Source organism: Hyperoodon ampullatus, assembly GCF_949752795.1.
Source record: "Hyperoodon ampullatus genome assembly, chromosome: 2".
NCBI classification, from domain to species: Eukaryota; Metazoa; Chordata; class Mammalia; order Artiodactyla; family Ziphiidae; genus Hyperoodon; species Hyperoodon ampullatus.
In genome coordinates, this window is record NC_136915.1 from 165,794,853 (window position 1) to 165,816,917 (window position 22,065).

Genomic DNA, 22,065 nt, shown 5'->3' on the forward strand with positions numbered 1-22,065 from the left:
CTATTAGATCAAGATGTTAATAGCCTATTTGCCATTCTCTTAAATCAAGCCTTCAGCAAGGTCATCAATCATGATAAATCATAAAGTATAGAGGCCAGAGTCTGGCACATACAGATATAATAAGTGATTATTATATCTCAATAAATGTTAGCTTGCACTTTATGACATCAGATTCCAAATGAACTGACCCATTTGATCATTTGTACATCTTGATCAGTCAGCCTTAACTGACTCAATCAGAATCTAGTCTATTCCCTTCTATGAGGTGAAAATACCTTATAATGAACTATCTGGGGTAACAAAAGCCCCTTAGCAAGTTAAGTCTCAAAGGAGAAAAAAATCTCTTTCTGCCTGGTTCTACACAACAGAGCTTCACTGCATTCTAGAACTTACTCACAGTCCTGAATGACTAAACCAAGAGGAAAAAATGAAAATCTCATTTAAATGCCTGTGGAAAGAGCCTCTCATGTAGTCCTTAGGACTTGCAAGATGGAAAACAAAGATGGAAATATTTGAGACACTTAAGTGTTCCCTGATGGTCTTCATTCCAGCCTCCCACCCATAGCCTCAGTTACCTCATGGCAGAGTTCTGGCCTGTTAATCAAATTGGGTTTCTGCTGCCTGGGATGGAGAAGAATCTCCTTAAAGGGATTTGAGAAGCTCAATTTAGAAGAGCAATGTATTCATATGATGATCATCTTTCAACGACAGCAGACTCCTGAACCCCCAAAAACATGGAAACCATCGATAAAAGATTTGGTAGAGAAGTTTTCAGGACTCCATATATTTTCTGGAGTGTGGTAGCTTTGAGGAGAACCCTATAGAATTTCAGTTCATGTATTATCTTCAGGAGTCTGGGTGAGAAAACAAGACTTGGGAGCGGTGGGGGTCTGGCATTGTTTAGAACCCAGAGTGAGTTTGTTATTTCTGGAACTGATGCCTGTGTTCTGGTAAAGATCACCTGCATGGGCAAGATGCAGAAGGCAAGATCCTTGAGGTCAGGGACTTCTGTCTGTTTGGTTCACTGCTGGTTCTTGAGTATGTAAAACAGCACTTGACACATAGTAGGCACTGAATAAATATTTGTGGAAAAATCATGGGTACTCCCAGGCAGACAGACGAGCAGGTCTCTTTCGAAAGGTTGCCCTAGACACACATCTCCTGCCCTGTGCGAGGCTGCCTTTCAAAAAGGTCACACTGGACAGTACAAACATCCTGCCAATGGGCATCTATGGGCACAAATGCAGGGAACTGGCTTCAAGCCTGAAGGGACAGAATGCTTAGAGTTACAATGGTGCTGATGAGAAGCAGCAGGTACAGCCCTGTGAGTCTGGTCAGGTGGAAGGCCTCCCATGTTACATTCTGTTCCATTATTTTTATAGATCAATCAGGAATTTCCCCCATCCAATCCCATTACTGCCTTTCAGCCATCAGATGCAGCTGTGTGGATAATAAGTTTTCTTCTTTGCTGCTTATTAGATGGTATCATTTTATCGGTGGCTGTTCCAGCATCTTTGGTTTTGCAGGCCCCTGAGCGAATGTGTAAATGAACATAGTTGGAGCTCTATGAGATCATGCTTTCTCCCCCCCACAGTGAGCAGTGGAAGCACAGTGGGTGAGACTGCAGGCTGGTTTGGAGCAGTGAGAGCCTCTCTCTGTTCGGGTACAGGAAGAAGGGGGTGGGGGAGGTGGAGAGATCAGATTGAAACTCTCAAAAGCAGCTCATCATAAAATTGGATCAGGCAGATGCAATCAAAGAAGGTACCATGTGGTTCACTGGCCCACAGAGAGTAAAACCTCCACACAGACGAGGGACGGTCAGAACATTGCCAAGTTTCCTTCTCTCAGGTTTTAGCCTTTTGTATCCAAGTTCCAAAGGCCTTGCTTCCATACTGTGGAGCCAGGATACAGAACTTGGACAATGGCTCCAATTCAGAGGACTGAGCCCGCAAAGAGGCTATGCGTTTCCATCTTGGATGGCCTGAGATGACCCATTGGGAAGACCAATGACCCAAGAGGCTGGAGTCCTAAAATCTGGTCCCAACTTTGTTATTAACTCATGTGACTTCGCCAAGGCACTTCTCCTCTTGGGCTTTAATTTACCTATCTATAAAATATGAACAATAATCTCTCTCACTTACTCTATAGCTCATGTGTGAGGGTCATGTTTATGAGAGTGCTTTGCACAGAGTAAAATGTCGGTTAACACATGTGTAAAGGGCATTAGTAGACAGTGATAAACCCACAGTCTTCCCAATCATCAGCCTTAGTTTACAAAGCCTGCTCTATCCCAGGAGTGAAGTACTTCAGGCTCTATTCTTCCAGTGGGGTGGGATCTCTTTAAAAACAGCAGCAAGCCACCAAAGCTCCTCCCTCCCATGTATGAAGAAGAAATAGAGCTTCCTGGCCCGAGAAACAAGACACTGCCCAGGGCTCTGTGTGACTCACGATCCAGCCGCCTCCATCCGTGTCCATGTCACAGTACACCTGCAGGGGCCGACTGGCATCCCCGTGCAGGTAGATGGTGTAGAGACCACTGGCGACGTTGCTATTCTGCTGAACTTGACTGCAGTCCGAAGGGTGTGGAAAACGGGCACCAACTGGGAGCCAAGCAGAGGGACAGTGCCGTTAGGAGAAGGGTGAGGGAGGAGGGGAGTGGGGCTTGTCCCCTATTTTAACATTATTATGTTTAGAAATTATTTTGGGACCTCCTACTACTTTGCTTCTTCCAACTCTTCACTCACATCTTTTTTTTCTCGCTCATTCTGCTCTCATCAAACCCTCCAAATGTATCAGAAATAAGGTCAAGTTCACATCATTTCCTCCTCCTCCGACCAACTCCCCTCTCTCCAAATAACACTCTATTTCACTCCCCTCCTTCGTCTCTCTACCATGGGATGGATTTCTTTTGAACTCATGACCCCACTTCCATTTCCCCCTGTCTAGAGAAATCCAGAATCCTGTAGCCACTTGCTCTTCCTTGGACACCTCTTCTGGCCTCTCCAATGCTTGTCCTCCACTGCATTCTTATTCAGAGCGCACGAGCTCACGTTACCTGTGGAAAGGGTGGTGGATACACTCCTGCTCCGGCGATCACCCTTAAAGGCAACCAAGGAGACAGGGAGGGTGACACCCTGCTCAAGGCCTTGCAACTCAAACCTCTGGTCCTCTCTTCCAAGCTGTACCTCCTACCAAACAAAGGAGACAGTAGACATTCATTTATCACCCCCAGCACCCTAGGTGTCAATAGCATTCCCTGGTGCTAATGACAGAAGCTCCCTGGGAGGGTAGAGTTTTGTCTCTTTGAGGGCTCACTGGCAACCCAGAATCCAAGTAGGTTCTAGCTGCTTCTCTGAAGGGCTGTGCCATGGAGATTCAGCACTTCTGGGTGCTCTAGCTGGGAACCAGAACCTGGCACTGCCACTGGGAGAGCACCCACTAGGTGTCCTGGCAACTTCTGCCCCCCAAATACATGCTAGGGCACCAACCTCAGCCACCACTGGAAGCAACAGGCTGGCAACTCCAGGCTGAGAAGTTAATGGGGAAGGTGAAGCAGGCTATGGTTATCTGTGAGGCAGGGAGATAGTTGGTTTTTCAATAACCTTTCTTCTGAAACTGTCTTACTCCCTCTGTAAACATAGGGTGAAATTTCCTGGCAGGACTGTCATAAGCATTAACTGAGATAATGAATAAATCAAGGGGCCCTTCCTTTTCTCCTTCCTCCCTTCTTTTTTCCTTGTGAAGGAGAGAGAATAATAACTTTCCACTTGGACAAGTTACGAAAATGTGCTGGCCTTCAGATTCCAGATGGGAAGTATAATTCTTGAAATAAGGGTTAATCAATTCATTCAATAAATATTTATTGAACACCAACCATGTACTAAGTTCCAAGCACTTCAGATACAAGGATAGTCTAAACGACAAAAATTCCCTGTCCTCATGGTGCTAACATTTATTGGGGAAGCCAGACATTAAACCAAATAACATGGAGCAGATTGTGTGGCCAGCAGATATGTGACGGTCAGCTAGGAAGGAGCAGGCACAAAGGTTAGTCCTATAAAATGAGACCACACGGGACTTCTCTGGTGGCGCAGTGGTTAAGAATCCACCTGCCAATGTGGGTTCGAGCTCTGGTCCACAAAGCTCCCACATGCCGTGGAGCAACGAAGCCCATGAGCCACAACTACTGAGCCTGTGCTCTAGAGCCTGCGAGTCACAACTACTGAGGACCGCGCACCTAGAGCCCGTGCTCCACGACAAGAGAAGACACTGCAATGAGAAGCCCGTGCACCGCAACAAAGAGTAGCCCCCACTTGCCACGACTAGAGAAAGCCCATGTGCAGCAACGAAGACCAAATGCAGCCAAAAATAAATAAATAAAATAAATAAATAAATAAATTTATTTATTTTAAAAAAAAATGAGACCACACATAAATTGTTCACAAATGACCCAGTTTAGCATTGTCCCTTGCACATAGATGGTGATCAATAAGGATCAACACGTTCATCAGCAGGTTGCCATGGGGCCACCTATCAAGCTGGTTGGCCCAAGTGAGTTGCTTCATAGGGAGGCTGGGCAGGGGCAGAAGAGAGAAGACAAGGAGCATCCATACCTTGACAGTGCCATCTGGGAACTGGGAGGTCAGAATATAGCCATTGATCTGAGCAGAGGGGCGTGTCCAGGTCAATACCCCACCAGACTCTGTTACAGCAGACGGATGAAGGTTTTGGGGAGGGTCAATGTCTGTATATAAAACACCAAGTAATTATTATTACTAAGGTAATGAGAAAAGGTAATTTTTGAGGTGTTGGCTTATGTTTTCTCCCTATATATTCTCCCATTTTTCTTCCTCCCATCAAGCAGGTAGCAGGCTCCATTCTTCCTTGCCACAAGGCCTTTAGGATCCGTGTCTCTAAAAGTATAAACCCACCGAGGACAAGAGGATTAAGGAACAGGGAGTTGGGTGAGTCCCAGAGGGAATGAACCTGGGCTCCCACTTCCCCAGCAGATCTCCAGAGAGCAGTAGGTATGAGCAATCTCGATCAGCAGACAGATTCCCTGAGATGGCAGGGCTCCCAAAGTGGCAAGGAAGGATGAGGGAAGGCAGATCTGGAAGGTCCCTGCACACAGAGGCACTCAGCAAACAGTTACCCAGAAGGGTGACCGAAATACTGGATGGCACTCCCTGGCCTTGGAAAACCACCCAAGACCTTACATACGGCCCTGGGGAAGGAGCATGATCCTAAATTTCCTGAGATTTCCAACTAACAAGCAGAATGGGAGCTTATGATGGAAATTAAGTTGGTATAGAAATATAAAGTTTGGGGAATTCCCTGGCAGTCCAGGGGTTAGAACTCCATGCTTCCTCAGCAGGGGTCCCAGGTTTGATCCCTGGTCAGGGAACTAAGATCCCACAAGCCCCATGGTGGCATAGCCAAAAAAAAAAGAAATATAAAGTTCTATGTCTTATATAACTAAGTATGCAGTCTAATATGCATACCCTGTACAGAATGGGGAAGCGGGGGAGGTGCTTGTATAAAGGAGGAGAGAAAGGAAGAAAGGGTAGTAGAGATGTAGGAAAACCAGAGATTTCTTCTGGCTCCTATGCACTTTCCCACTCAAACACCAGAGGGAAAGTGTGGGTGCGTGTGTACACTGTAGACCAGGAAAACTAAATCTCAGCAAAAATTCTAGTCAACACCACAATAATTGGTCAGATGACTCATTTTTTTAACCAAACAAGATATGAATGGAAATTTCCATTTTGAAAAGTCATTATCATAGGAGGTGATTTTAATTTAGAAGTTTCCAAAAAAGATGTCTCCAAGCTATTTTCTACCCAGTAGCATTTCAGCTGAGAACTGAATTGCAGTATTTTAATAGAAATCAGGCAGCTATTGCTTTGAATTAGGATATTTTGACAAATTTTGAGTTTCTGTAACATCAGCTTAGTGTGACTTTCTAAAACATAATATCTGGTATGGATTTTCTTCCATCCATCACATGGAAAAACTGAATTTCCTGCTTTCAAAATCAAAGCAAAACCTTAACTATTTAAATATCTCAAGTTGGTTTCTGCCAACTCTTTGACTGCCCACCTATCCCTGGGTTATGAACTTCAGATGTCATCTTAGTTATTTCCACATTTCTGCAAAGTAGAAAGAGGAAATATTTTTGTCTTTAAAAATGGGGAAAGTGAAGCAAAGAGAAGATAAAGAAGGAAGAGTGGAAGGAAGGAATAAAGGAAAGAAGAAGAGACAAGAAGACAGAGAGAGGGCTTCCCTGGTGGCGCAGTGGTTGAGAGTCCGCCTGCCGATGCAGGGGATATGGGTTCGTGCCCCGGTCTGGGAAGATCCCACATGCCGCGGAGCGGCTGGGCCTGTGAGCCATGGCCGCTGAGCCTGCGCGTCCGGAGCCTGTGCTCCGCAATGGGAGAGGCCACAACGGTGAGAGGCCCGCGTACCGCAAAAAAAAAAAAAAAAAAAAAAGAAGACAGAGAGAGAGGGGTAGGGGAGAAGGAAGGAGGAAAGTGCTGGTTGCCTCGGGAGAGCAGCACTGGATATCAGCACTGGGATGTGGAAAAGAGTTTTTCTTTCTACATATCTTTGTTTAGTTTGAAAAATTTTACTATAAGCATGTATTACTTTTTTGATTAAAAACTTCTGTTCATTGCAACTAACAAAAATAATAAAGGAATCAAGGCACCTCTAACGCCAGAGGCCACGCATGGCATACTCGGCCACACAGGGGACGGCCCAGGCCCTGCCCAGACTGTCTAAAGAGGCCCACGGACGTCAGGGTGGGCTCAGTGATCCCATCAGGTTCCTCTGAGGCCTGATCGCCATGATGCTCGGTGACACCAGGGGCCTCGTCACACACAGAAAAGACAAGCAGCCCAGGCCCCTTTGGTCGCCAACTGTAGTAAGGGGATGAAGATGCTCCACCACTGCCCCCAGTCCGGACATGGAAGCCGAAGAGGCTCCTTGCCTCCCTCCTCCCTAAACTGAGGCCCAGCCAGGTTCTCATAGCCAGGGCAGAGAGCCTAGGAGCTGGGCTGGGTGAAGGGGGTAGGAAGGGAGGCTACCTTTTGCACAGCCATCTTGAAGAGTCACACAGTCTTACTTTCACACCACTTCCTCTACACCCTTTCATCTTCATCTGAACTGTCCTGTCAACATACATTACCTTAAAAAGGTGAAAGGGGAAGCACTTTGAAGAATGCCCACACGTGAAACACTGTGTTCCCTGCTCCCCTCCCCAGCCGATGTGGAGGAAGACTGTTTCCTGATAGGAGTGAAGAGTTTGATGTCCCCGTCGTCCCTGACAGTACCTGTCGGGGCTGTGGTGTCGGCCTTCCTGCTCTCCCGGTCCCCCTTCTGGGCCCACACGTGCACCGTGTACTCCACGCCCGGCCTCAGGCCCGTCAGGACGGCGCTGCTCTTCTCCTTCCCCACCGGAACCTCCCTGGAGTCTCCGTCAGCAGAGGTGTAGCGCACCAGGTACCTGTCAATCACGGCCTGCACCGGGTCCCAGGAGACGGTGGCCGTGTTCTCTGTCACCTGGTCGGTCACCAGGTTTTGGGGGCTGTCAATGTCTGAAAGGAAAAATGTTGATCAATATGCACTATTTATAGGCCACAGAGTGCGGAAGCTCACAGCCATTCTTCTTGGGGTGACAGCCTTTCATGTTTTGTGGTTTTTCCATCTTGCATGCTCTAACTGCATCATGGACATATGTCTTCTGTCCCCAGAAAGACTTTGACTCCTCAAAGAGAAGGCACAGTAGACCAAAATCTAAGCATCTATACTATTACCTCTACCAAGAATTTAGCAAAACAAATTTCTTTTTTCGTTTAATAAGCATATGTCAAAACACCCACTATATGTAAGGCATGGGACCAGGCAGGGTGCAGGGTCCAGTTCAAGAAGACATGGTCTCTGCTCACAAGCAGCTAATATTGATAATTTTGTTTCTAGCATCATGTCAATGAAGACCTCCCATTTCATACAAGAAGATTCTACCAGCCAGATGCAAATGTAAGCTCCCAGAGGAAGAGGGCTGTATTCTACTCCCTCAGGGTTCCCACTGCCCAGTAAGGAAAAGGGCCCATGGAAAATGCTCAATATATGTTGTCAAACAAATCAGCAAAATTAAAATCGAGTTTTAATATCCTTTAGCATACACAGATTCACTTGTAATGCTGGTTTGCTGGCTAAATCATGGTACAGAAATATAATCATACATCTCTTTCACAATAAAATGAGAATATAACCTAGAAATTATACCTGAAAATAACACAATATTGTAAATCAACTATACTTCGATTAAAATAAAGAGCATAACATAGAAATTACCCTTATCCTCCAAACTAGAATTATCATATGATTCATTTACAGTAAAGTAAACCACATACAACTACTCACTCTGGTGGATATAAAGTCTACTTTTTTGAAGTTGAATTTTGAACATATTATGATTAATATTAATGACATTTCAATTCATTTCCTGTTTCCAATCACAAACTCAATAGGAGACCCTCAATACTGAACAAAAGATTCACACACTCAGAGGAACAGTGGCTGGACATACCATGCAGTCATGGCAGACTTGTAGCTTGGAGACTGCCAGGTGGACCTGACTTGTAAAGAAACGAGTTAAAGGGAAATAAGAGATGGCTTGCAGTCTATTATGAAGGAACACCATCATGCTCTTCAATAAATCATCAACTCTGCCAGTGTGAGTTCAGGAAAACAAAACATGACCAGCCATAGGCTTAACAGGACAGGGCTTACATTCCCGAAGAAATATGCTCCATTACCTGTCGGGGCCGTGGTGTCGGCCTTCCTGCTCTCCCGGTCCCCCTTCTGGGCCCACACGTGCACCGTGTACTCCACGCCCGGCCTCAGGCCCGTCAGGACGGCGCTGTTCTTCTCCTTCCCCACCGGAACCTCCCCGGAGTCTCCGTCAGCAGAGGTGTAGCGCACCAGGTACCTGTCAATCACGGCCTGCACCGGGTCCCAGGAGACGGCGGCCGTGTTCTCTGTCACCCGGTCGGTCACCAGGTTTTGGGGGCTGTCAATTTCTTTAAGAAAATGTTTGGGAAAACCTAGGCTTTGAAGCCATGTAAGAGATACACACCACCCCATCACTGCGATTTTTATCTCCTAGAGCCCTTCTGGCACAAGGCAATGGTATCCCCATCCAGAGGGCCCGGTGGGAGTCGAGGAAGAAAGTAACCCCTGGTTCTCCAGCTCAAAGGACTGTTCATTATAAACTTGACATGCTTTCCTGGCTTTCAGCTCCCTAAAATGTGGGAGGAACAATGTCTTCTTAGCAACATTATGGCACATCAAAACAATACATCTGCCATGACTTCAGGGTATCTAACTTATCACTTTATCAGGGGCTACTTCCCAAGCAATCATTCTGAAAGTATTATCACGAGCATTGCAATGACCAGAGCCTATCAGTGTCTTTGCTGGGTCTGCTAAAAACACGGCCTCTGCACAACTTTACTTCTGTCTTCTGCTTGATTGAGTGGTTCCATTGGCAGCTGTCAGTGTCAGGGAAGAGCAGCACTTGAGATCACCACTAGAACTCACCGTCTTTTTTGATCTTTAAGATTCTCTTTGCAAACTCTCTCAACTCAAGCCGCATCTTTTGGTACCATGTACACCCAAATTCACACCCTCAAAACTCAATACTAAGTGACCACCTTTTTCTTATTACCTGTCGGGGCCGTGGTGTCGGCCTTCCTGCTCTCCCGGTCCCCCTTCTGGGCCCACACGTGCACCGTGTACTCCACGCCCGGCCTCAGGCCCGTCAGGACGGCGCTGCTCTTCTCCTGCCCCACCGGAACCTCCCCGGAGTCTCCGTCAGCAGAGGTGTAGCGCACCAGGTACCTGTCAATCACGGCCTGCACTGGGTCCCAGGAGACGGTGGCCGTGTTCTCTGTCACCTGGTCGGTCACCAGGTTTTTGGGGCTGTCAATGTCTGAAAGGAAAAGTGCACTATTAATAAGCACCAAAGAGTGAGACGATGTTTCTTGGGTGAGGTAGCCTCCATTCTAATGGTTTTCCCATCTCCTTTGTAGATTTTCAGTTGTTTCATGGACGTAGATCTCACCACAGCTGGGCTCTTGGATCCTCAAGGAGGCAGCACAGGACAGCAGAATGAGCAACTAGATCAGAGTCACAGGAGCTACAATCCAGTCCCAGCCTGAGAGGCAGAGTGGAGGAGCAGGTGGAGCCTTGGGCTGGAGCCGGGGAACTAGGCCCAGCTCTGCCATCAGCCAGCGGTGGCCCTGGACAGCACTGCTGCCTCTGGCGGGGTCTCCATTCCTCATTTGTAAAATGTGGGCCTTGCCAAACAGATGTTAAGGTACCATAATATTCCATGAATATTCCACAAATCTGACTCCATGAATCATCAGCTAACTTTGTGAATTGTAGAAATCATTCACTTCTCTGTATCTGAGGTTTCTCAACTGTAAAATGGGCATATTGATTCTTGCTCTACTCGTCTCAACAAAGTCCTCTGAGCACCAACTAAATGAGGAATATAATTCTCATTCCTTGCTGGTAGGAATGTAAAATAGTGCCACCGCTCTGGAAACAATTTGGCAGCTCCTCAAAAAGTTAAACATAGAATTACCATATGACCCAGGAATTCCACTCCAAAGTATATAGCCAAAAGAACTGAAAACATATGTCCATACAAAAATTTGTACACAAAAACTCATAGCATCATTATTTATAATAGCCAAAAAGTGGAAACAACCCAAATGCTCATAAACTGACAAATGGATACACAAAATGTATTATATCCATATAATGGAATATTATTCAGCAATAAAGTGAAATATTGACACAAGCTACAACATGGATGAACCTTGAAAATATTATGCTTAGTGAATGCAGCCAGTCACAAAAGGCCACATACTATATGAATCTATTTATATGAAATGTCCAGAATAAGGAAATCTCTAGAGATAGAAAGTAGTAGTTTCCTAAGGCTGGGGGAAGTAGGGGTGGGAAAGACTGCTAATGGTATGGTGTTAGCTTCTGGGGTGATGAAAATATTCTGAATTAGACAGTGGTGATGGTTGCACTACTCTGCACATACTAAAAACCACTGAATTACACACTTTAAAAGGGTAGATTTCATAGTATGTAAATTATAACTCAATAAGTCTGTTCTTAAAAAACGAGGAAACAGAGATGAAAGAACTTTAAAAAGTATGAACCGTTACTGTATAAAAATGCAAGCTTAGGATCCTCAGAACAGAGCACACAGTCCTCAAAGAGGATTTATCCACTAAGAAAGCAATAACACTTCCCTGTTCCAAAGAGATTACAGCAAAAGCCATTTGCCTAAAGTACTTAGCTCACAGATCCTAACATGTGGTTTCTTTTTATTTCTTCCCTTTCAAGAAGAAATATTTAATGACTGATCACAAAGGAAATATACAATTGGAGGAACAGTCGGTGGATAAAACCAATCACCATTTACCTTCACAAGATCAAAGTGCGAGGCCAAATATGAGCTCTTCATTATGATATAATGTGTAAAAACAGCGTGAGGGTTGGTGTGTGGTTTGACAGGAGTCTACCATCCTGCTCTTCCATAAATCATCAATTCTGCCAGTTTTAGAACAGAAAAACAAAACGTGACCTGCCATAGACAGTGTGACAGGGCTTACATTTTCAAAGAACAATGCTCCATTACCTGTCGGGGCCTTGGTGTCGGCCTTCCTGCTCTCCCGGTCCCCCTTCTGGGCCCACACATGCACCGTGTACTCCACGCCCGGCCTCAGGCCCGTCAGGACGGCGCTGCTCTTCTCCTGCCCCACCGGAACCTCCCCGGAGTCTCCGTCAGCAGAGGTGTAGCGCACCAGGTACCTGTCAATCACGGCCTGCACCGGGTCCCAGGAGATGGTGGCCGTGTTCTCTGTCACCCGGTCGGTCACCAGGTTTTGGGGGCTGTCAATTTCTTTTTAAAAAGGAAAGGCTGAATTTTAGAGCCAAGCAGGGACATCCCACCTCCTCATCATCATTATCGTTATCTTTATTAACAATATAATTCCATTGAAAACATTTTCCAGGGAAATACTCCACTGGATATTAAAACTGGAAGGAATTAGATCTTCTCCACATTTGTCAACATGGAAATTTTCTGTCCTTCTAGTTCCCATGAAAATAAAAATCTCCTGAGCAACAAGATAAGCCACCCAAATGGCGACTGAAACAACCTCTTTTGTTATCTCCATGGTATCTAGCTACTTTGTTTCACAGAATTTGAGAGTTGAGAAGTTACATCTTTCAAGCTTCTTCTCTTGTATAAAAGGGGAGGAGAAGGGAGACCCGGCGAAATGAAAAGACTCTGAGATCCAACTGTTTTCTTGTGTTAAAACCTAGACCTGTTTCCTCTGAATTTTGAGCCCTCCCACCTTCTCAAGGACTTTGTTCCCTTTCATCTACCCTCTCTCACTTGCAGCGTCAATCTCTCCTCCTCTACCATTATTCCCAGACAAACAAGCTCTAGACCTCTCATCCCCCTGCTCCCCATAACTGACAGGCTTCTCAGGAGAACCGTCTGCATATCTCAGTTTCACTCCTCTCCTCCCATTCACTCCTCAGCTCGATGAAGTTTGGCATTTTCTTCAGCACACCACTACAACTGCTAGTCTAGGTCACCAACAACTCCACGTTGCCAAATCCTATGGACACTTGCCATCCTTGCGTTGCTCGACGTTTGAGCAGCATTTGTCAGAGCTGAGCCACTCCCTCTGTCTTGAAACACTCACGGCTCTTGGCTTTCATGACTACACACTCCCCTGGGCTTCTCCTAACCCCTAACTCCTCCTCTTCAGCCTCCTTCATCAGCAACCTGAAAATGTCGGAATGCCCAAGGTTTCCTCTCTTCCTCTCCCTCTACAGGTGATCTCACCCATGTCCACAGCTTTCAATACCAGCCAGATGCTCACAGCTCCCCAATATGTATCAACTCTGAGCCCTTGACTTGTATCTACAACAGCATAACCACCACAGTGCCTAGCATGTATTAGACACTCAATAAATATTTGTGGAATCAATAAATAAGTCACTCAATTAACCAAGGAATCTCATGAGTATCTCAAGCTCAAATATCTAAATGTCTTAACGTTCCTCCTCAAACCTATTTATTGCTCAGAAGATGATGCCCCAATCTTCCATGTTACTCAAGTCAGAAACACAGGTCATACTTGGTCCCTCACTTTCTTCCTGTCCCACACCTCATCCATCAACAAATACTGTCATTTATGCCTCCAAAATATGTGCCCAGATATCCCCTTTTCTCATCTCTACTGCCATCACACTTGTCCAAATCATCACCACCTCTCCCCCGACTTTATTAAACATCCCCCTTCTACCCTTATCATCTCTTCCATTTATTCTCCTCACTCTGGCGTGAATAACTGTTTAACAATGAATATCGCATCATGCCACTCTTCTTCTAATAAGTGTAGCACGCTCCCTCTTTGAAGCACCGTGTGGTCTTTTGTGATCTGACCCTTCCTCCTTCCCCCATCGTCTCATGTCACTTTCTCTCCCATCCTCAATGCTCCAGCGACACCAGCCTCCTTTCAGTTCTTCAACCATCTCATGCTGTTCCAGCTCAGGGCCATCACACATATTCTTCCCAAAATGGCTAGTTTTCCCCAATACACATTCTCCCCTTCCTCTGCAAGCACACTGCCCAACAGATCTCTCTGCAATGATGGGAATAGTCCATAATCTGCATTGCCCAATACAGTAGCAATAAGTCACATGTGGCTACTGACTATTGGAAATGTGGCTAGTATGACTGAGGGAATAATTTTTAAATTTTTGTTAATTAATTAAAATTTAGGGCTTCCCTGGTGGCGCAGTGGTTGAGAGTCCACCTGCCGATGCAGGGGACACGGGTTCGTGTCCCGGTCCGAGAAGATCCCACATGCCGTGGAGCGGCTGGGCCCGTGAGCCATGGCCGCTGAGCCTGTGTGTCCGGAGCCTGTGCTCCGCAACGGGAGAGGCCACAACAGTGAGATACCTGCGTACCGCAAAAAAAAAAAAAAAAAAAAATTTAAAGAGCCACATGTAGCTAGTGGCCACTGTGTTGGGTGGGATAGTAAAACAGAATTATAAGCTGGGCACATGGCCCTCCAGCTAAAGACTTCATTTCCCAGCCCGCCTTGTACTGAGGTCTGGCACTGTGTCTTGGATCTGGCCGGTGGAATGTGAGAAGTGATGTGTGCAGTGCAGTCATGCTCTTCCCTTTCCATTACCCCTTTCCACTGGCTGGAGTGAGGATAGGTGATGACTATGTAGATACAGGCAACTCCCTAGGAATGGCTGAGCAACAATAAAGAAGGAGCATAGGCCTCCTGTACCATGGAGCTACCCTATCAGCCTTGGTCCCTTACACTCTGACCATTCCACAAGAGAGAAATAAACTTCTTTCTTATTTAAGCCACTGTTATTTGGGTGTTTCTGTCAATGAGTATCTTAACTATTGCTCCCCCATTCCATCCTTGCCCTGTTATTCTCTACACCTACACCATGTTTATCTTGTTCATAGAACTTATTATAATTTATACTTATAAATGTGTTTGCTTGTTGATTGTCTTTCCCACTGGACTTCAAGAGAGTAGGAAGCATATTTATTTTGTTCACTGCTGTAGCCCAGGCCTGGCACTTATAAATGTTCATTAAAATTTAGATACATGGGGCTTCCCTGGTGGCACAGTGGTTGAGAGTCCGCCTGCCAATGCAGAGGACATGGGTTCGTGCCCCGGTCAGGGAAGATCCCACATGCCGCGGAGCGGCTGGGCCCGTCAGCCATGGCCACTGAGCCTGCACGTCCGGAGCCTGTGCTCCGCAACGGGAGAGGCCAAAACAGTGAGAGGCTCACGTACCGCAATTAAAAAAAAAAAAAAATTTAGCTACGTGTTGAAATGAACACAGAGCTCCAGCTGCCAAGGGTAACACTTGTTCCTTTAAACTAAGCACCATATATTAAGTAAAAATTAAAACAGCTTGCCACAAGAAAGTACTTTAACCCAGTGTTTTTAAGAATTTTATATTGGCTTTACCTTATTCCCTATGATTTCCTATAACTGATTAAAAACACAGGCTTTGGAAAATAGTTTTAAGACATTCATGGAACTGCTCAGTACTGAGCCCATTACTGTGCTTTGTTCTTTCTTTAGTGAACAGAGTTTTTTTTACAGCAAACTCTCCTAAAATAGTCTACAGTCCTTGAGGTCATGGGCCACAAAAGCAGCAGTGCCATAATTCAACAGTAGTAGATCAGCCCACAGTAAAAACCCTAGTTTGCTTTTCTCTTCTCTCCTGTTACCTGTCGGGGCCGTGGTTTCAGCCTTCCTGCTCTCCCGGTCCCCCTTCTGGGCCCACACGTGCACCGTGTACTCCACGCCCGGCCTCAGGCCCGTCAGGACGGTGCTGCTCTTCTCCTTCCCCACCGGAACCTCCCCGGAGTCTCCGTCAGCAGAGGTGTAGCGCACAAGGTACCTGTCAATCACGGCCTGCACTGGGTCCCAGGAGATGGTGGCCGTGTTCTCTGTCACCTGGTCGGTCACCAGGTTTTTGGGGCTGTCAATGTCTGAAAGGAAAATGAGGATCAATAAACACTATTACTAGAGTGAGATCTTGTGGCCATGCTGTTTGGGCTGGGGCAGCTTCCTTTTCTTAGAATCTTCCTATCTCGCATGTCAGTTTTCAATTGTTTCATGGGTGTAGACCTCTTTCTACATCTGGACTTGTGGGTTTTCAAGGAGGCAGAACACGACAGCAGAATGAGCAGTAGGACCAGAGTCAGAAGAGCTGTGGCCCTGGACAACTCTGCTGCCTCTGGCTGGGCTTCAGTTTCTTGATCTGTAAATCTGGACTTCAGGTTGGATGGACTCCAAGGTACCTTCAAGAACGAATGTTCCATGCGTGCATCTTATTTCATAAATTACTAACTTGTTTTGTGAACTTGGGTAAGGCACTTCACGTCTCTGCATTCGTAACATTGAGTTGTTAATAGTTATTGTACATATCTCTCTGAGTAGTTCTGAAAACCGAGACAAAAAATGTCATGTAGAAAGGGGCCTTGAGGGCTTCCCTGGTGGTGCAGTGGTTAAGAATCCACCTGCCAATGCAGGGAACACGGGTTCGAGCCCTGGTCCGGGAAGATCCCACATGCTGCAGAGCAACTAAGCCTGGGCGCCACAACTACTGAGTCCGCATACCACAACTACTGAAGCCTGCGTGCCTAGAGCCCGTGCTCTGCTACAAGAGAAGCCACTGCAATGAGAAGCCTGCGCATCGCAACAAAGGGTAGCCTCCACTCGCCGCAACTAGAGAAAGCCCGTGCGCAGCAATGAAGCCCCAATGCAGCCAAAGATAAATAAACAAATAAATAAGAAGAAAGGGGCCTTGAAAATATTAAAATATCACAGTGCTTATAGGAAAAAAAGCAGGCGGAAATAATAATATTGTATACCCTGTAGAGATGGGTATTATGTGAGTTAATAACATGCCCCTTACGACAGCTCCGGGCACAGAGTGGATGTCCAATGACCATAAGCTATTTTAAATGATATCAGTTTGTTGATATTTTATGAATGTACAGGATTATGTTCCTCCATACTACACACAGGGAAGGTGTTTGAATATGTATTCACCAAGAAAATAATAGCGTTTCTTTGTTCCACATACAGGCATACCTCATTTTATTGTGCTTCTCTTTATTATGCATCAAAGATGTTGCACTTCTTACAAATTGAGTTTGTGGCAACCCTGTATCCAGCAAGTCTACTGGCACCATTCTGCATGTGCCAATAGCGTTTGCTCACTTTGTGTCTCTGTGTCACATTTTGGTAATTCTCATCATATTTCAAACTTTTTCATTATTATTTTATTTGTTATGGTAATCTGTGATCAGTGATCTTTGATGTTACTACAATTTGCTGAAGGTTTACATAATGATTAACATTTTTTAGCAATAAAATATTTTAAAATTAAGCTATATACTTTTTTAGACATAACACTATGGCACACTTAATAGATACAGTGCAATGTAAATGCAACTTTTATATGTACTGGGAAACAAAAAATTCATGTGACTTTCTATATTGTGATGTTCACTTTATTGTGTTCGTCTGGAACTGAACTCACAACATCTCTGAGGTATGCCTATAGTTCATTGCAAAAGCCATTACCCTAAGGTCCTATCACATATATGCAATGGTATGTTCAAGTGGGACTATTCTTATCTTGGTTTAGGCTGTGACCCCCAAGAAAATTGGTATTTACTTTCCAACCTGAGGGCCCACAGCCAAGGCAGGACCAACAGTTTTGTGGCCTTTGATTGACCAACCAATTCCAGACTACGAAAGAGGCTGGAGAGTACAAACAGGTGGGACTTAAAAGAGTGGATTTCTTTGGAGAGAGTTACACCGTGAGTCCCATGGGTGAGAGCCAAGCCTCGAATAAGCAGTTGCAATGGGATCCCTTACAGAGCTGCTTATATATACTCCAGAGCAAAAGTTCTCAACCAGGGGTGATCAGCAATGTCTGAAGATATTTTTGGTTCTCTCAGTTCAGTGTGGAATGGGGAGGCTCATGGCATCAAATGGGTGGAGGTCAGGGATGCTGCTAAACATCTTACAATGCACAAGACAGACCCCTGCAACAAAGAATTATCAACAGTGCCAAGGTTGAGAAACCCTGCCCAAAGCTTGGGGAACACCGTGGGCTGGTGTCTGACATGTGCCTAAAATATCTGAGAGGTGAGAAAATAGCTGGCTGTGCTGCTGCAGAGCAACAAGAGGCTGCAGCATTGCAACAGACCCATACATCTGGTTGCATGGACAAAGGATGCATGTCTGTTCCCCATGGACCAGATGTGGGCCAAAGAAAGGAAAGCCCACCTGGGACTGTTTTAGAACTGTCCAAGAGGATCACCCAGAGGGGTGAGGTGGGGTCACCTCACCCCTCACCAGAGAAGGGCACTGGAGGGCACCCCCGGATGTATGGGCAGAGGGGAGTAGGAGACCAGTAGGAGACATGCATGTATCTACAGAATCACTACAGTGAAAGAGGACAGATGTGGTATCTCTGAAGAACACAAGGAAGTGTTCCGTGAAGGAAAAGTTAGTTTTAACCCTTGTTAGGCCCCATGACAGACCCAAGCCAGCTGTGACTATTACTGTCAAGCAAGATCCCTCACCTCTCCTCCTCCCGACACCGCTTACCTCCCACGTACCAAACATAAATGGGTCAGGAACTCGAGTTAGCACTCTGGAAGGACAGTGCTTAAAGAATGGACTGGAAATACAAGAGAAGCCGAGCACGCCCCCTTCAACAGCAGGCAGTTAGCCCACAAATGGCCCAAGCTGATGGAGAGGAGCAGGTTTAAAGTTACATAAAGTATGTACGATTACATGGATGTAGACATCTTAATTACTAAAATGATACATATTGGATGCTAAAAGGGACTAGACATTTGCTTAGTTTGAGCTAATAAAACATTATTATTTCTACGTAAAACACTCATCTAAAGAACAGAAACAAAAATAAGCACCACAGAAAGGCTTTATTTATTTATTTAACATCTTTATTGGAGTACAATTGCTTTGCAATGGTGTGTTAGTTTCTGCTGTATAACAAACTGAATCAGCCATACATATACATATATCCCCATATCTCCTCCCTCTTGCATCTCCCTCCCACCCTCCCTTTCCCATCCCTCTAGGTGGACACAAAGCACCGAGCTGATCTCTCTGTGCTATGTGGCTGCTTCCCACTAGCTATCTATTTTACATTTGGTAGTGTATATATATATCAATGTCACTCTCTCACTTCGTCCCAGTTTACCCTTCTCTCTCCCCGTGTCCTCAAGTCCATTCTCTAAATCTGCGCCTTTATTCCTGTCCTGGCCCGAGGTTCTTCAGAATCTTTTTTTTTTTTGTAGATTCCATATATATGTGTTAGCATATGGTATTTGTTTTTCTCTTTCTGACTTACTTCATTCTGTATGACAGTCTATAGATCCATCCACCTCACTACAAATAACTCAATTTCATTTATTTTTATGGCTGAGTAATATTCCATTGTATATATGTGCCACATCTTGATCCATTCATCTGTCAATGGACACTTAGGTTGCTTCCATGTCTTGGCTATTGTAAATAGAGCTGCAGTGAACACTATGGTACATGATTCTTTTTGAATCATGGTTTTCTCAGGGTATATGCCTAGTAGTGGGATTGCTGGGTCATATGGTAGTTCTATTTTTAGTTTTTTAAGGAACCTCTATACTGTTCTCCATAGTGGCTGTATCAATTTACATTCCCACCAACTGTGCAAGAAGGTGCCCTTTTCTCCACACCCTCACCAGCATTTATTGTTTGTAGATTTTTGATGATGGCCATTCTGACCAGTGTGAGATGATACCTCATTGTAGTGTTGGTTTGCATTTCTCTAATGATTAGTGATGTTCAGCATCTTTTCATGTGTTTTTTGGCAATCTGTATATCTTCTATGGAGAAATGTCTATTTAGGTCTTCTGACCATTTTTGAATTTGTTTGTTTGTTTTTTGATTTGAGCTGCATGAGCTGCTTGTATATTTTGGAGATTAATCCTTTGTCCACTGCTTCATTTGCAAATATTTTCTTCCATTCTGAGGGTTGTCTTTTCATCTTATGGTGTCTTTTGCTCTGCAAAAGCTTTGAAGTTTCATTAGGTCCCATTTGTTTTTGTTTTTATTTCCATTTCTCTAGGAGGTAGGTCAAAAAGGATCTTGCTGTGATTTATGTCATAGAGTGTTCTGCCTGTTTTCCTCTAAGAGTTTTACAGTGTCTGCCCTTACATTTAGGTCTTTAATCCATTTTGAGTTTATTTTTGTGTATGATATTGGGGAATGTTCTAATTTCATTCTTTTCCATGTAGCTGTCCAGTTTTCCCAGCACCACTTATTGAAGAGGCTGTCTTTTCTCCATTGTATATTCTTGCCTCCTTTATCAAAGATAAGGTGACCATATGTACGTGGGTTTTTCTCTGGGCTTTCTATCCTGTTCCATTGATCTATATTTCTGTTTTTGTGCCAGTACCATACTGTCTTGATTACTGTAGCTTTGTAGTATAGTCTGAAGTCAGGGAGCCTGATTCCTCCAGCTCCGATTTTCGTTCTCAAGATTGCTTTGGCTATTCAGGGTCTTTTGTGTTTCCATATATATTTTGAAATTTTTTGTTCTAGTTCTGTGAAAAATGCCATTGGTAGTTTGATAGGGATTGCATTGAATCTCTAGATTGCTTTGGGTAGTATAGTCATTTTCACAAAATTGATTCTTCCAATCCAAGGACATGGTATATCTCTCCATCTGTTTGTATCATCTTTAATTTCTTTCATCAGTGTCTTATAGTTTTCTGCACACAGGTCTTTTGTCTCCTTAGGTAGGTTTATTCCTAGGTATTTTATTCTTTTTGTTGCAATGGTAAATGCGAGTGTTTCCTTAATTTCTCTTTCAGATTTTTCATCATTGAAAAATGATGAATGTGTATAGGACTGCAAGAGATTTCTGTGCATTAATTTTGTATCCTGCTACTTTACCAAATTCATTGATTAGCTCCAGTAGTTTTCTGGTAGCATGTTTAGGATTCTCTATGTATAGTATCATGTCATCTGCAAACAATGACAGCTTTACTTTTTCTTTTCCTATTTGGATTCCTTTTATTTCTTTTTCTTCTATGATTGCTGTGGCTAAAACTTCCAAAACTATGTTGAATACTAGTGGTGAGAGTGGACAATCTTGTCTTGTTCCTGATCTTAGAGGAAATGGTTTCAGTTTTTCACCACTGAAATGATGTTGGCTATGGGTTTGTCATATATGACCTTTATTTTGCTGAGGTAAGTTCCCTCTATGCCTACTTTCTGGAGGGTTTTTATCATAAATGGGTGTTGAATTTTGTCAAAAGCTTTTTCTGCATCTATTGAGATGATCATATGGTTTTTCTCCTTCAATTTGTTAATATGGTTTATCACATTGATTGATTTGCGTATATTGAAGAATCCTTGCATTCCTGGGATAAACCCCACTTGATCATGGTGTATGATCCTTTTAATGTGCTGTTGGATTCTGTTTGCTAGTATTCTATTGAGGATTTTTGCATCTATGTTCATCAATTATATTGGCCTGTAGTTTTCTTTCTTTGTGACATCTTTGTCTGGTTTTGGTATCAGGGTGGTGGTGGCCTCATAGAATGAGTTTGGGAGTGTTCCTCCCTCTACTATATCTTGGAAGAGTTTGAGAAGGATAAGTGTTAGCTCTTCTCTAAATATTTGATAGAATTTACCTGTGAAGCCATCTGGTCCTGGGTTTTTGTTTGTTGGAAGATTTTTAATCACAGTTTCAATTTCAGTGCTTGTGATTGGTCTGTTTATATTTTCTATTTCTTCCTGGTTCAGTCTTGGAAGGTTGTGCTTTTCTAGGGATTTGTCCATTTCTTCCAGGTTGTCCATTTTAGTAAGATTTAGGTGCTTGTAGTAAGCTCTCATGATCCTTTGTATTTCTTCAGTGTCAGTTGTTACTTCTTTTTCATTTCTAATTTTATTGATTTGAGTCTTCTCCCTTTTTTTCTTGACGAGCCTGGCTAATGATTTATCAATTTTGTTTATCTTCTCAAAGAACCAGCTTTTAGTTTTATTCATCTTTGCTATTGTTTCCTTCATTTCTTTTTTTTCCAATCTGATCTTTATGATTTCTTTGCTTCTACTAACTTTGGGGGTTTTTTCTTCTTCTTTTTCTAATTGCTTTAGGTGTAAGGTTATATTTATTTGAGATGTTTCTTGTTTCTTGAGGTAGGACTGTATTGCTATAAACTTCCCTCTTAGAACTGCTTTTGCTGCATCCTATAGGTTTTGGGTTGCCGTGTTTTCATTGTCATTTGTTTCTAGGTATTTTTTAATTTCCTCTTTGATTTCTTCAGTGATCTCTTGGTTATTAAGTAGTGTATTGTGTAGCCTCCATGTGTTTGTA

General features: G+C 44.1%; 1 protein-coding gene across 2 annotated transcripts in view; it reads right to left on the bottom strand.

Moving 5' to 3' along the window:
- Positions 1–22,065, bottom strand: part of TNN (tenascin N) — a gene marked incomplete at both ends in the record, with an annotated part of 56,285 nt that overhangs the window by 13,243 nt on the left and 20,977 nt on the right. The window contains 8 exons of one of the 2 annotated variants that reach the window (XM_079727261.1): positions 2,449–2,600; positions 3,056–3,188; positions 4,614–4,744; positions 7,332–7,595; positions 8,820–9,083; positions 9,731–9,994; positions 11,729–11,992; positions 15,380–15,643. In XM_079727261.1, coding sequence (XP_079583387.1) covers positions 2,449–2,600; positions 3,056–3,188; positions 4,614–4,744; positions 7,332–7,595; positions 8,820–9,083; positions 9,731–9,994; positions 11,729–11,992; positions 15,380–15,643 — 1,736 coding nt within the window. The remainder of the gene's footprint in view (positions 1–2,448; positions 2,601–3,055; positions 3,189–4,613; positions 4,745–7,331; positions 7,596–8,819; positions 9,084–9,730; positions 9,995–11,728; positions 11,993–15,379; positions 15,644–22,065) is intronic. The other variant, XM_079727262.1, reaches the window with a different exon arrangement.